The following is a 16,859-nucleotide window of genomic DNA, read 5'->3' on the forward strand; positions in this document are numbered from 1 at the left end:
CAACTATTGGAGTTGCCCTTAGCAACACAACCGCGTAAAATCGATTTCGAATTTTACAAATCTTGACCTTTGCTATTGACCACCATACGAAGGACGCCAACCATTGGAGTATTACCTCTCAGACTAAAAATTTTCATCATGTATTCACTAATCTGATAAAATAAAGGGGGAGAGTCAGAAGATGCCGAAGGTCGGGTACAATTTGTCACATGGTCTAGCAGGGGGGTAGCCATTTGCAACAAGTAAAAGTCATTTAAATGATGATGATATGATTAGAAAGAAAGGACATGAGATCTTGGAACCACCATAAGATCCAAAACATATATGCACCACACAAACACACTCCTAGCCACAACTTGAGCAAGTATGGGGAGTTTCATTTCTCAGTCCCTTGTGCAAGCTGTATCGTTTATAAACAAATTGTATAGGTAGCATCAAATGTCCAATCTTACATATCATCAACTTAATTTGTTGTTCCCGTTAGAGCCAACCGTTCTTCAATGTCAGCATTTTAGCACAGACTCTCATTCTTGGGTCCGACTTTGGATTATTGTGAAGTAGCCCCACTCACTATTATAAGAAGAATGACAAAACCTTAACACAACATTTCACTTAAGAGTAACGAGAAATTTTCTATCGGTAGAATCTTTTGTTCCAAGGCGGAATTGTTAATCCATAAGTTTTATGAGATCATAGTAATCGGATCCCCCACACAAACATCTTCAAGTCAATGACTTGTCGTAATCATCATATCATATCATGTCATTTGTCATGTCATACCACGTAGCCATTTTCTACGAACTAAATTTTAACATAGAGTCTTCGTTTAGGTGGATTTTAAAACAACAAATAGGAAAAACCCATTTTCTACCCGTCCATATGGGAAGACTTGAACCCGAAACCAAATTTCTATATATATTATGTTAACTGTTGATCAATTATTTTTAAAAATCTTAAGTTCACTACAATATATAATCCTGTAAAAAAAGGAAGCTAGTTATTTCTTTTCCCACTACTTGAGTAAATATAACTAGCTAGATAATATGTTGTCCTACTGTGATTTCTTATTATGGCAGATCCCACGTCTCTCCTAGTAATACCTTGTCCATGTATAAAAGTCCAAGAAGGTCTGTTTCTTTATCGTTATAGTGAACAGCATCTGTTTAAATGTATTTGTATATCACTGGTGCAGCTGTCTACACTGAAAACTGTTTCTAAGGTGTTTGTTTTGAGTTCAGTCCATCTGTTTCTCTCTTTTTTTCTTTTTTCTGTTTGGGCCAACTTGGTCTATCTGTATCTGAATCTCATGTCCTGCCGGGTAAATTTGACTTACTTTGGTACTATAGTTTGTATGGGTTTTACATGATAGCAGCTATTCATTCCATTAAAAGACCTCCCCATGTTCGACTCTCACTCATCCCGATATCTTCTTAAAATATATACTCACCATATAAGCCTAATTATTAAATAAACTAAATACAATCATAAATATTAGATTTGCACATACATTACATCGAGACTCGGCGATTCGTTTGTATCGTGTTTATTTTTTAAAAATGGTACTTAATTACTAGTGTTGCATGTAGTGAATGGTGATCTACTAATTATGGGTGTGTACTTGTTTATATTACAGATTCCACTGTTGTTTTTGTGTGCGGATCATCGTAGGACTAGTGGTGCACAGAGTTGAGTGGTAGGTTAGTGAAACGCGCAACTTAGTAAGGGATGACTTGTGACTCTTAATACAAGGGTTTAGTGTAGAACATATTCTATTAATCAAACAAACAACGGTTAAACCAGGCATATTCTCTTATACTCCATCAATTCCTTCCAATTGTTTACATTTCTGAAAAATTGTTCGGCACGCATTTTAAGGTGCATAAAAAGTATAGTTATGTAACTTATTTTTACAATTTTCTTTTTTCTGAATAAAAGTTGAATGTTTTAATTTTTATTCAGAAAAATAAAATTGTAAAAAAAAAATTACGGAACTATACTTTATATGCACCTTAAAATACGTGTCACACACTCTCTAAAAAATGTAAATAATTGAAAAGGACGGAGGGAGTAAGTTCTTTTAAGTTGGGTAGACTTTAAGTTCATAAAATCATGAAAATGACTGTTGCTTGGAACAGTGAATACTTCAGGTGGAAGTGAAACATGCACTGCCTGTTTTTTATGCTATCATATCTGAGCGATTGTTATCCCCTATAATTTTTCACCTATAAATTTAACACAAACTATTTTGAATTCCTCTATCAATGTTTAATTTACCTCTTCCAGGATTTTTTTCAATCGGCAAAAAATTATAGCCGATGACAGTGTGACAGATGGTTAACAACAGTCGTTTGACATGGACCAAATTCCATATATATATATACACACACATTATGCAAACATGCATAAGCAAAGAACAGGTAAAAGTTCAAGCTAAAACTAAGAACATCACATAGAATTTTCTTGTTATTTTTTGCAGGACTCTCGTATTTCATATGTAAAGGTAAAAAGAAAAATCCCTCTCGTATTTTCATATATATGTAAAGGTAAACAGAAAATCCAAGGGCTATAATGAACGATATATCGACACATTGCCAACCAATCATTCAAGATGGTACAGAAAAAGAAATAGAGAAATGAGTTTACTGCAGACTTGCTGCAGAGATCCGTGACACTATCATTCATGTTTGTGGTGCACCACATGTAAATAATGACCAGATATACACATACATAAACTGCCCATATATATGTGAACTGTACCAAAAAAGCTGAAGAAAAATGGCATGCATTTGCTTAGCAAATTAAGTTCTTAATGTATTAGACCTGCGAAAGGCTCGATTGTAAGTGATCGATCTGTAACCAAGTGTGTCGTTATCGAATACTATGATTTTGACACAAGGAGAGCTTTCAACTTCTTGTGTACAGAAAGATGCCTGCAGCTGCACTGGGAAAACAATGTATAGGTCCTCCTCCTGCATGAATTATATTATTTGCGGATTTTACATATATATATATATATATATATGAAATTATGCATCTGTCGCATTCATATGGTGTCCCCTTCTTTTGTGTTTGTCATATGGCCAGATTGTCCCCTCAATCTGGTTATGATAACTGAAATTTTACCAGGAATTATGCTGTTTTATTTTTTTCTTTGGCTCCAATGCAATAAAATCTTGGCTTTCTACTATTTTATTAGAATATTAATAAAATATTGAATTCGTGTTTCGCACGGGTTATCGACTAGTGAGGGATGATTAGGTACATCTCATGTCAACACATAATGTGTGTGGCCCACATTTTATAATATCTGAACACGCACCAAGTCAGTTACCGGTGTTAAGTCCGATCAACTAGTTTTAGGATGATTAGGTACATGTTTTGTGTGTGTGGCCCACATTTTATATAATATAAGACTACTTTCGGTTCAAAATTGACCATGATTGAATCTACTGATATTATATAAAGTAAATATATTTCTTCGGTCGATTTTAACCCGTTTTCATGTTAAATAATCTCTCATTCTTGGGAAACCAGCATTATTTTTTGTATATATTTGGTGTTCTTGCTACAAGCTGCTAGCTAGCGACTAGGAGCATTTCTTGAACTCGCGGAGCACCAACTTCACTTTTGACACCCCTGACCTTTGACGTACTTTCTTGTAATACCTAGAAGAGGACGATTCGAGATTGATGTTACGTGGGTTGTGATTAAGAATCCGTTTTCATAACATTAAAATAAATTACATATAACTCTTTTGTTTGAATCTTTTTAAAACTAAAAAAGGTAACTCCGTCTTATTTCTCATTGCTCCAATCTTAAATTTATACAAAGTGATTACTTGGAAAATGAGATCATGAGGTGTTTGAGTTATGAGATTACAGTGTAATTAATAAAAATGAATTTCTTTAATAAAAAATATATAATCAATCAAAGTGGAAGAACCCTCGATGCATTACTGCAAGAAACAATTCAATTTCAACCGTCGGAAATTGATGGACTTGAAACACGAGGTAATACCGACCGACCTTGACAGTCGGTCTTAATAATAAAGTAAATACCGACCGTAAGTAAAAATCAGTCGGCATAAGTATATTTTTGATCGAATGTTTACAATCGACAGTCAAGTACTCGTATTGTTAGTAAGAATTCATCCACGTTGCAGTGGCACGTGAACTAAATCATTTGTTAGTCGACATTAATTGTGATCAGAAAAAGTAAACAACGATCAAATTCATTGGGTCATTCTTTATCAAAATGATACAGTAGATTTTCTTTGAATTACAACTGAACTTGTGGTGAGTAAATGAAGAATGAAGCTGCTTTTTTGATATTCAAACAAAAACTTCACTTTCATACAAACAGTAAACTGTATATTTCATTCAGTCTCAAACTCAAAACAGAAATATTGAAAGAATATATACAAGCTGCTATCTTATCTAACTGAATTTCCCGCCAAACGTAACAAACTAAAAAAATATAAAAGACTAAAATGACCTTGAACTATATCAATATTTACAAAACTACCAACTATATTAATAGCCTCCCCTCAAGCTGGACTTGGATATTGACAGACAAGACCAAGCTTGGAAGAAAGAAACCGAAGTTGAGCAGCACCAAGAGATTTAGTAAGGAGATCACCCAGTTGTAAGGAAGATTGAACATGAAATAACTTAAGAAACGCAGCATCTATGTAGTCCCGAATGAAGTGACAATCAACACGAAGATGTTTAGTTCGTTCTTGAAAAACCTGATTCTCAGCGATATATTGAGCATCAGTATTGTCACAAAATAATGGAACTGGTAAAACCACAGAAACATGAAGATCAACCAATAAACCATGGAGCCGGATCAGTTCACTAGTAGCATAACTCATGCTGCGATATTCTGCTTCACAAGTACTCTTAGAAGTGGTTTTCTGCTTCTTAGTTTTCTAGGAAATCAGAGAATTGCCAAGAAACATGACATATCCTGATAAAGATTTTGCAGAAAAAGCACAAGAGCCCCAATCTGCATCACAATATCCTTGTAATAGAAAATTATTCTCAGAAGAATTAAACAATCCCATATTAACTGAGCACTTAAGATACTGAAGAACATGCATTGCAGCCTGGTAATGAGAAGATGCAGGAGCATTTAGAAATTGGCTCAGTTGTTGAACCGCATAGGAAATATCAGGACGAGTCATATTAAGATATAATAGCTTTCCAACAATCCGTCTATAGATCTCAGGATCAGGCAATGGAGGTCCATCTTGAATACTAAGATGAATGCCAACAGGAAAAGGAGTAGTGACCACCCTACAAGATTCCATATCAGTATCCCTTAACAAATCCAAAATGTACTTTCTCTGATTCAACAAGATACCAGAACTGGTTCTTGTAACTTCAATACCAAGGAAATAAGATAAAGAACCAAGATCCTTTATTGTAAAAGCATTGTGCAAAGAGGTCTTCACAAGCTGAATATTAGACAGCAAGTTGCCAGTAAGAAGGAGATCATCCACATAAGCAACCACAGCAGTAAATTGACCACTGGTATCAGTTTTAATAAACAAGGAATAATCTTGTTTTGATTGAATAAAACCAAACTCAACCAAATGCTTACTTAATTCCACATTCCATTGACGGGCTGTCTGTCTAAGACCATAAAGAGACCTTTTCAGTCTACATACCAAACCAGGAGCAACAATATAATCAGGAGGAGGAAGCATATAGATTTCTTCTTCAACAAAACCATGCAAGAAAGCATTGTTTATATCTAACTGATGCAAAGGCCAACCATTTGCAGCATCTAAGGCAATAAGCACTCTAACAGTGGTAAACCTTGCCACTGGACTAAAAGTGTACTTAAAATCTTTACCTTTGACCTGTTTATCACCTCTTGCCACCAATCTAGCTTTACACTTATTCACAGTACCATCAGGATTGAATTTTGCTTTGTAAACCCACTTGCAAACAATAGCAGTTTTATTAGGTGGTAAAGGAACTAAATCCCAAGTCTTGTTCTGTTCCAAAGCTTGAATCTCAGATGCTATAGCTGAAACCCACTGGGGATCATGCTTAGCTTGAGAGTAACAATTGGGTTCATGAATAGATAGAACCTTGTCCAGAGTACTCAGATAAGCATTACTAAAATTGGTTAATTGTGAATCATTAAAAACACAGAATGCCTGAGACACATATTGAACAGAAGGAGTTGATGTAGAATGTTTACCCACAATAAAATCATCAAATCGTTTAGGAACCACAGAATTCCTGGAAGACCTTCTAATAGGAATCATAGATTGCTCAGACTTCGGAAGATCAATAGAATCAGATCTATCAACAGAATGCTCAAGATTAACAGAATCAGATGGAGATAAAATCTGAGGTAAATTAATCTCATAAGTAGAAGACTCATGAACAATATCTCCAAAGATAACATCCTCATCAAATGAGTCAAAAATAATAGAAGAAATACCTTCATCCGTAGAAGAAGCAACATATTTTCTATAAGGAAAAATATATTCCTTAAAAGAACATCTCTGCTAAAAATAACCTTTTGATTTTCTAAATCAAAAAGGTTATAAGCCTTTTGTGCATATGGATATCCCAAAAACACACATTTCGAAGCTCTTGAAGTAAATTTATCAGAACTCTTAACAGCTACATAACACAGACAACCAATGATCCTTAATCTGGAATAATCTGGTTCAGAGTTCATTAAAATCTGAGAAGGAATCTTCCAATTCATAACAGAAGATGGCATGAGATTGATTAAATGAGTTGAAGCTAGAATGCAATCACCCCAAAACTTAATCGGTAAATTTGCATGAAGTCTGATGGCTCTAGCAGTATCAAGTAAGTGTCTGTGTTTCCGTTCAACACAGCCGTTTTTTTATGGATTACCAGCAACAGATCTTTGATGAATAATGCTAAGAGATGAAAAAAGAGGAGCACAAAACTCTTGCACAATTTCTGTACCATTATCACTGCGAATGATTTTGACAGAAGCCCTGAATTGCTTTTGAACATGGGATAGAAAAGCAGAAATAACAGTAGGAACCTGAGTTTTAGAATGTAGTAAAGTAGTCCAAGTAAATCTGGAATGATTATCCAAAATAGTGAGGAAATAAGAAGCACCAGACAATAAAGGTGTCTTATAAGGACCCCACAAGTCAATATGAATTAAATCAAAATAACAAGAAGCCAATGATATGGAGTCAGGAAATGGAAGTTTATGACGTTTGGCCATGACACAGGCTTCACAATCAAGAACAGGTAGAATTTTATTATCAAAACCAGCCAAATGTTTGAATTTAGGAATAGACATATGACCAAGTCTAGCATGAAATAGAGCAAGTGGAATGTCACATTGTCTAACATGAGAACAAAGTGAGGGATTATCAAGAACAGAACAAGCTGAAGAAGCGAAATGAGAAGACTGGAGAGAAAAAGGTCCATTCTCAGACAAGAACTTATATAAACCTCCATGTCTTATTCCCACAGCTTTAACAACATTTGAAACAGAATCATGAAAAGAACAAGAAGTTGGTTAGAAATGACCAATCAAATTAGTCTGATCCAAAAGTCTAGCTACAGAGAGCAAATTGTGTTTAAATTCTGGTATGTAAAACACATTAGAAAGAGTTATCTCAGAATTCAGAATGACAGTACCAGTTGTAACAACTTGCCTAACCGTACCATCAGGTAAGACAATGTGTATAGGTTGCAGAAGCTGTTGTGTACTGGAAAAAATCTCCAAAGATATAGCCATGTGATCACTGGCACCAGTATCAATAATCCACACATGTTTATCACTAGGAAACTGTGTACAAAAAGCATTGAAAACAGATAGAGTACCTGCAAAGTTGATTGCAGAATGTGAATCAGAAGAAGATCCCAAAGATTGATTAGACTGCATGAACCTTAAGAATTCCTTGTAAAGATGTGCATTGTTATCTTCAATAGGAAATGAAGAATCCTGAAAATCCAGAGGAGATTCTTGCACATGTGCCGCAAATTTGAAGGAGCATTTTTGAAACTGGAAGTAGAAGAAGAACCATAACTGATTTTTCCTTTGTACCAGTATGGATAACTGACCAGTTTAAAACACTGATCCTTCAAGTGACCTTTCATCTTGTAATACTCACAAAACCTATCAGATTTAAGCTTCCTGAAATCTTTAATATCCTTCTTGAAATTCGGTGAATAATTCTGAGGAAACCTTGAATTAGCCGAATTGACAGAGTTTCTGATTGACATCAAAGCACTCATCTCAACAGGTTGATTATTCATGATAGAATTTTATCTCTCAATCTGCTGAAGCATGTGATAAACTCTATTCACAGTTGGTAAGAGATCCATACTAAGAATGTTTATCTTAGCTTGATCATAGGTTTTGTTCAAACCAGCAACAAACTGGATCAATTTTTTTAACTGATCTGCTTCAATTATTTTCTTCAGGAATCCACAAGAATACTTGAGCAAGGCTCCACATAAACAATCAGGTGTTGGTTCCAAAACTTGTAACTGATCTCACACTTTCTTTAACTTGTTGTAATAGTCCACTATAGAATCATCATTTTGAGAAGTAGACATTAACGTTTTATGAAAATCATACAACTGAGGAGCATTGGAATGACCGTACCTCTCTTTGATCTCTAGCTATAAATCTCTAGCAGAAGGTGTAAAAATAAAACTCTCAGCAATAGATTTCTCAATAGAGTTCAATAACCATCCTGTAACCATATAATCGTTACGTATCCATTTCTGCAAGTCTATTGAATCATCAGGAGGTCGTATCAAGGTTCCATCGGTAAAACCTAATTTGTTACATAGCTCCTAGAGCTAGCATAACACTGCGACTCCAATTCACATAATTGTTGCCAGAAAATACAATATGACTGAGTTGTGAGTTCAAATTATCATTTGAGAACAAGAAATACAGATCATTATAACTAATTGCATAATTAGAACCAGTCGAAATAGGCGAAGAAGATGTATTTGGATTTAATACAGATTGAGCCATAAGTGTTTGATGAAAAGCTTGAAAGAAGAAAAGTAATCGAAAATAAGAAAAATAAAAAAGCAGTAATAGAATCTGATATTTTTGCAGATTCGATTAGAGAAACAAAACACAATCACAGAAACGGAAGAAAAACGCGAAAATCATGAAGGAAAACCAAAAATGAAGGAACAAAAAGAGCTTCAAACCGGAATTAATGGCGGAAATGAGGATCTGAACACGTTAATCTTGCTCTGATACCATGAAGAATGAAGCTGCTTTTTTGATATTGAAACAAAAACTTCACTTTCATACAAACAGTAAACTGTATATTTCATTCAGTCTCAAACTCAAAACAGAAATATTGAAAAAATATATACAAGCTGCTATCTTCTCTAACTGAATTTCCCGCCAAACGTAACAAACTAGAAAAACATAAAAGACTAAAATGACCGTGAACTATATCAATATTTACAAAACTACCAACTATATTAATAGTAAAAAAACTTGTTTGTTTTTTGTAGTACTTGAAACATAAGTCTATTCACTAGAAAGTTTTAGAAAACACCTAATTTGGAATAATAAATTCAGTCAAAGAGACCCTACAAAAAGCAAACATATATACCAGTTGGATTAATTAGCATCCAACACACTGGGGACACTTGTCGTGCGATCTACCAGATAAATGTGCTGCTGCTGCTCTAAATGTACTGTGTCTGTATATGTGCACATCCATGCATACATGATTATACATCCCTTTCATGTATATACAAGAAAAAACACACTATCAAGTAGAAGGTATTTGTGTAGTTTTCTTTAGTAACTGTTTTTTAAGTTCTATATGTGCTAAAGAAATGGAGGAGGAAAAAGGTAAGCAAGTTTTAATACGAGAATATGATGAAGAAAGTGATTTAAAAATGGTGATGGAGCTTGAAAAGAGCTGTAAAAGTAAAACAATAGCTTCTCCTAGTAATGAAGGGATCTCGATATTTTCGAGTATGATGGGAGATGATCCTTTGTGTAGAATCAGGCTCTATCCACTTCATGTATTGCTGGTGCGTCTCTCTTGTTTTGTTATATTAAGATTTTGTGTTGTTTTTCGGTGTCTGGTTACGTGGTTGTGTATACTTGAATAGTTTGTGTTAATTGTTTCTATCACATGTATGGTCTGAGTTGCAGATTGCTGAGCTACAAAGTAGTGGAGAAATTGTTGGCATTGTTCGAGGATGCATCAAGTATGTGGAGATTGGACTTGAAGGGCGTAGGCGAGTCCCATTCGGTTCGATACTAGGCCTCAGAGTATCTCCTGCTCATAGGTGATCTCTCTTAACAAGCAGTGACCCTTAATAGTAGTGTCAGCTAAATTTTCTGTTTTTTATTTGACGTTTTGACTTTTGACACACATTATTAGATACTTTGACCGGATAGCTAAAATAGTGAAGGCGGTGAGTTTGTGAGTTCTATGCATCAGATAGTGTTTTACTTTGTGGTCATCACTAGTTCTCTCTCTCTCATGATAACCTTATCGAGATTCTCTGTCTTTCCTTTTATGTGGCTACATACGATAATTAGCTATCCATAAATTATTTAATTAGCATGTTGTTAATTCGTTGAACAGGCGTAAGGGTGTAGGACTAAAGCTTGTCGAATCAATAGAAGAATGGATGAAGAAAAATGGGGCAAGTTACACATTTGCTGCCACTGAGGAGAACAATGCAGCTTCCACAAATCTCTTCACCCTCAGACGCAATTACATAAAATTAAGCTCCCTTTCCATATTCGTTCAACGCTTAAATCCACCAGTTAACGATCTGCCAGAAGGCATAAATTTCAAGAAGTTGTCTACTGATCAAGCCATTTATTTCTACCAGACACATATTGAGGCCAAAGATATGTATCCTACAGATATCGACGTGATATTGAAGGAAAAACTTTGCCTTGGCACATGGCTATGCAACTTCAAAGAGGATAATGTGAAGATCAATGATAAAAACAGCAGAATTACCGGAGACTCGTGGGCGATATTCAGTATTTGGAACACTTGTGAAGCTTATAAGCTTCAAGTAAAAAGGTCTAATTATCATTCATCACCAATCAACCATGCAATCAAAGATGACCAAGAAAACCCTAAAAAGATGACATGTGACTCAATAGAAAAACCCTTTGGATTTCTCTTCCTCTTCGGGCTTCTCGGGGAGGGAGAAAGACTAGGGGAGCTTGTCAAATCTTTGTGGAGGTTTGCATTGAAGATGGCTGAAAATGTGAAGGATTGCAAGGCAATAATGACCGAATTAGGTTTTTCGGATCCTCTCATGCAACATGTTCCGAATGAAGTCTCTACAGCATGCATTGAGGACTTATGGTATGCAAAAAAGATCGAAAAATGCAGTAACGAAGATGATAATACAGATGATTTGGTTGTGAAAAGAGAGGTGGGAAATGTATTTGTTGATCCTAGAGACTTCTAAGATTAGACTACTGTGCTTGCACTGCATGTACGATGTACATATAATTCTAAATCTAGACTAGCTAGTATAATATCATGGTCACCAATTAGTTGATTAATTATGTATGACATTTGTGCTTACTCTACTCCATGTTAATCTAATGAATTTAGATACATTTACCTTTAATTCAAAGCCGGTTCCTGAGGGTGTTCCCGCTGTTCCTGAGGGTGTTTCAAGTGTTAGATGGAATAGGGTCCTAAAATTTAAGGGTCACATTTTCAACATACAACTGTATATAAGTATATTTTCTTTGTTTGAAAAAATAAAAGTAAATATAACTTTATTTTCTAATAAAAAATACAAATAGAAGAAAGGTTAACAATAGTAAATATAAAATAATTTTAAATTATTATCTAGAATAAAATTCTAAAAAAAAAATTAATCCTAAATATTAAATAAGTAACAAAAAATTAGGAAAAAAATACTAGAAGAATAAGAATAATAAACAACTTGTACATAATATCATTTTCTAAATTATATAGTTTTTAGGTAATTAGTTTATTTAATATTATAGTAATATTTACATATTAAATAAAAAAATTAATTTAAAATTTTAAATAATTGATGCTTTTATATAAATTTAAATAAGTTTAGATATGAATTATGTTTTATGTGATTATCTTATCGTTTATAATTACTTTATCTTAATGTTATGTACTTGTAATACTTTTAAATTTTAAATTAATTATAATCCATCGGATTTTGGATCAAATTCGGATATACCCGAAACCTGATTTTTTTTGAATTGGATATTTATATCCGAATCCGAAACCTAAAACCCGAACCCGAACCCGAAATCTGAAAATTTGTATAATTATTGATATTGCAAGTGCTTGGGATCGAACACGCGACTTGCTAAGAAAGAGTTTTAACGTGTTATCTTCAACTACTCCACCACATCATTAATTGTGTTATCATATGTATAACTTATATTAAAAAAATCAACTTAATTGATACCCAATTTTTTAGATTTATTACTAAAAGATATTTTGTTAACCTTATAATTATATGGCTGAGCAAAACCGAAACCGAAAAAACGAACTGAACCGAAATTTTTTGGTTCGGTTTGGTTTGAGCTTTTTCAAAAAAAATCGATTATTTCGATTTTTCGGTTTGAATCGAAATAAAACCGGTTCGGTTCGATTTCTCAAAATATTAGTTCGATTTTAACCGAATTATACATATATTTATTTATTTATAATATATATATATAATATTTTAGTAAAATATTATACAAAACAAAAGACCAGTCGAGCATAATATAAATGACTTAACTAAATACATAATCCTAAGTAGAGGGTGATTCAATTTCAAACAGCCATTTGATTCATTCAAGTATGAAAGATTCTTCTTAACTTCTTCCAGAAGCACCAACACTTTACATTTTAATTTCTTCTCTGACGAAATTGTGCTCGAGAACAAGGTAAAATATAAATAATAATGTCAGGTTCCTTTATTTATATAATATAAAACTTAGTAGACTTGTTTGAATAACCTGCACCTTCAATAATTAGGAGACAAACTGATTTATAAATAGACTTGGCTTAGCTATTCTTGGCTTGAAATAAGTCAAAGCTTGTGTGCAGGTAATTTTTATCCACGGTAGTGCAGTATTCACCGTTATAATTTAGCATAAATGTAGTTGATGTAACACTTTTGTTCATCAATCGTTATGTGCAAAGCTAAAGACATTGTTGTGCTATAACCCGATAAAATGGCATCAGTGTTCTCAAACTTTCTTTTGTAGAAATAGAATTTTTAAAAAATTCGGTTTTCATAAATCGAACCGAATAAACCGAAATACTTCGGTTCGGTTTTCGGTTCGGTTTATAAATAAGTTTGGTTCGGTTCAGTTATAAAAAAATCAGCAATTTGGTTTTCGGTTAATTCAGTTCGGTTCAGTTTCTGGCCGAACCGACCGAATGCTCAGCCCACCGAATTCTCAACCCTACTTATAAAGCTCATCACCCGTTTAAATGATTGAATAATTATATTTCATTAAACTTTATAATTAGTTAATTTTTAACATAAATATAAAAATATATGTTCTAAAAATTATATAATAATATGTATAATGTATATTATAGAATATATATATATATATATTACTGTTTAATATATAAAATTCTAATATTATATATATAATTAATAGAGAGAGAGAGAAAAAAAATCTATGAATACCACATTTTTATCGAATACCTGGGAGAACACCTAAGTTTTGCGATCAAAACATTATGAAATATATTATTTTGTAAAATATGTTTTACGAATATCACTAATTCATTAAAATTGTTGAAGATCATTTAAGTTTAATAATTATAATGTGTAATATTTGAAAACGATTTTTATTTATTTTTCTATTATAATTCGATTACTAAAGCTAATAAAACTTTTAAGTTAAATAAGGATAATTTAGTAAATTCAACGTGTACAAAAAAACAGGTATCGTATCAAAACTTTCAATGTTATAAAATAAACAATTAAGTAGTTGAAAAAGGTAGTTTATTAGTTATTAGTGATTATAATATTATTATTGTATTTTATTAAATAAACTTATCTGTGATATTTAGAGAAGTCTTAATTGAGACAAAAAAAAAGTAACATGTTATAGTTGAAAATGATTTTTTTTCTATTATAATTCAATTACTAAAACTAATAAAACTTTTAATTTAAATAAAGGTAATTCAGTAAATTTAACGTGTACAAATACCGTATCAAAATTTTCAATGTTTCGTTATAATAGATAACTAGATAGTATAGTATAGATAAATAACAAGATGTCAATTTTCAAGTGCAGTAATTTTAATTCCAGCATAACTCAATCCTGATTCCTGAGAGTCTTTCCGCTAATAAATATTTTTATTCAACTAAATAAAAATTAAATAACAAATTTTTGTCTCTGGTTTATGTTCTATTGGGCCTTAACTAGGCCTTTAAACAGGTTCTAGCCCAATAATTCATCGTGTCCCCAACAATTAAATTATCCAGCCCAATAATTTAGCAAACGTCGTCGTTTAGAACCTTTTAACATCCCAATTTGCTAAAACCCTAAATTCACAACTTTCTTGCCTCATTTAAGCTAACAATAGGCTCTTGAAGCTCTCTTTGCTTTCAATTTGTAAGTCTCGATTCCAATTTTTATATAATTATTTATAATTATTTATATTTGTTTATATTTTTATTGTTTCTTGATTTAATTTAATTAGTGTTAAATTTATTGAATTAGGGTTTTAATTTAGAGTAAAGATGAGATTGGAGAAATGCTGGTTTTGTTCTTCAACTGTTTATCCTGGCCACGGTATTCAGTTTGTCCGAAACGATGCAAAGGTACAATCTTTTCTCGTGTTTTCGTGTCTGTGTACAAAATTGTCGGGTCTAATTTTTGTTTATATATATGTTTGTGTATGTTAGTTCTGCTGAATAAAGCAATGGAATTTATCATTTTTTTTGTAAGTATTAGTTGATTAAACACATTTAGTGATGTTATGTGTAGTAGGTTTATCGATTTTGTTAGAGAAGCTTAAAGAATTTGTGTGAGGTTTTGATTATTCAGTTTATTAGGAACTACACAAAGGTATAATCTTTTTTCGTGTTTTCGTGTCGTGTACAAAATTGTCGGGTCTATTTTTTAATAGTTCTGCTGAATAAAGGAATGAAATTTATGATTTGATGCGTAGTAGTTAATGGAACACATGTAGTGATTTTATGTGTAGTAGGTTTATTGATTTTGTTCGAGAAGGTAAAAGAATTTGCAGGAGGGTTTCGTTATATAAGGGTATGGAGGCAAAAGGGTTGATACTTTTTTCGGGGGTAAATTTTTTATGCTTAGGTTTGGGAAGATTTTACGGTTTTTGTGATTAATTTAAGATTTTATGCGAGTCTAATGTAAGTAGAATTTCAGGGGTGATGGTGGAATTTGGGAGATAAGTTGTATCTCGGAGGTTTACAATTTTGAGGCTTTTTTGGTTCGAGATTATGGGGTGTTTATTATGATCTAGACATATTTTTAGTACTTGAAAGCTTCATTCTAAGTTTTGTAATGGTGACTTGTAGTTAGCTTTGAATGGTAACTATGTCTCTTGTTTTTAATTTTAATTCTCTGCAACCTCAAAAGTAAGCTTCATGGGAAAGGTTGAACTGCATAGAAAGGGAACTCTGAAACTTTTTTTTCTGATTTTTTCTTCAAAAATGGGGTAAAATCTGAGAAGATGCATCATTAAAATTAATTTTATGTGGGTATATTCCTTTTACAATCATTTCAAGTAAAAAAAAAAATTTTGCTTTTTTTGTGTGCAGATTTTTCGATTCTGTAGGTCTAAATGCCACAAGAATTTCAAGATGAAGAGGAACCCTCGGAAAGTTAAATGGACCAAGGCTTATAGGCGGTTACATGGGAAGGACATGACTCAGGTGAAGAAATCTTATATTTCGTAATTGTATGGCTTTCCAATTTTTTGTTTCTGTTGTGCCTTATGGATACTGATGTAGTGATGTATCTGTAAATCTTACTCTTCTAGGATTCAACTTTCGAATTTGAGAGGAAGCGTAATAGGCCAGAGAGATATGACAGGAATCTTGCGGAGAATACACTGAAGGCCATTAAGAAGATTGAAAAAGTTAGAGTTGCTAGGGCCGAAGCACACCATAAGAATAGGTTATTTTTCTATCAATATTTGTTTAATAATAGTACTGTAATATTTTATCAAGTTTTAAATTCTTCAATTTACCTTCTGAGCTTTTTCTCCTTTAGGATGAAGGGAAAGAAATCTGTTGAGCGCATGCAAGATGCAAAGGAGTTGGAACAGAGCATTAGCATGGTCAGAGCTCCTGGTGCCAACCGAGAAGACCCATCCCTTGTATTACCAGAAAGGTTTAAGGTCAAGGTTCCCCAGCAGTCGAAGGAAAATCGCATGGAAGAGTAATTTGGTTAATTGGTTATTACAAATGCTGCTGTGAACTTTATGTTGTGTATTCATTGCTGCAGCATTAGAATTTTGATGGGATGAAAACATCTTAGTTATTAATGCATTTTTTGTTATTTGCCTATTGGAACACCCTTGTACATTCTTCATTGTTAGCATTTGAAGTAGACATCAAGTTTTTAAATTTTAGGCTTCGTTTGTGTAAAATAACTTTATTTTTTAAAAGAAATTTTCTTCCCGGAAAAATAAGTTAGAAAAAAATAAATCATAAGCGGAACCTTACTGTTAGTGTGTCTAGTGCCCTACTTGATGGGGAATTCTGATCATTAGCCTAAACATGGATGAGCTTCAAGTACTTTACAAGACTATATCTAAGAGCTGGCTATCATTAGGTGGATGATGAAGGAGAAAGAAGTGAAGACAACTTTTAAAAACTCATTTGGGG

General features: G+C 33.1%; 2 protein-coding genes across 2 annotated transcripts; both read left to right on the forward strand.

The window, feature by feature from the left end:
- The first annotated feature begins 9,839 nt into the window (after nt 1-9,839).
- On the forward strand, nt 9,840-11,502 carry LOC141716604 (putative N-acetyltransferase HLS1-like). Its single transcript, XM_074518793.1, has 3 exons — nt 9,840-10,040; nt 10,165-10,301; nt 10,604-11,502. Exons 1-3 carry the CDS (start codon nt 9,840-9,842, stop codon nt 11,451-11,453), a joined length of 1,188 nt encoding a protein of 395 aa, XP_074374894.1. The 3' UTR covers nt 11,454-11,502.
- Nucleotides 11,503-14,531: 3,029 nt separating this feature from the next.
- Nucleotides 14,532-16,538, forward strand: LOC141724189 (putative ribosome biogenesis protein RLP24). Its single transcript, XM_074526211.1, has 5 exons — nt 14,532-14,610; nt 14,719-14,819; nt 15,789-15,902; nt 16,010-16,146; nt 16,243-16,538. Exons 2-5 carry the CDS (start codon nt 14,739-14,741, stop codon nt 16,412-16,414), a joined length of 504 nt encoding a protein of 167 aa, XP_074382312.1. The 5' UTR covers nt 14,532-14,610; nt 14,719-14,738; the 3' UTR covers nt 16,415-16,538.
- The last annotated feature ends 321 nt before the right edge of the window (nt 16,539-16,859 follow it).

Source organism: Apium graveolens, chromosome 1, assembly GCF_009905375.1.
Source record: "Apium graveolens cultivar Ventura chromosome 1, ASM990537v1, whole genome shotgun sequence".
Classification (NCBI taxonomy): Eukaryota; Viridiplantae; Streptophyta; class Magnoliopsida; order Apiales; family Apiaceae; genus Apium; species Apium graveolens.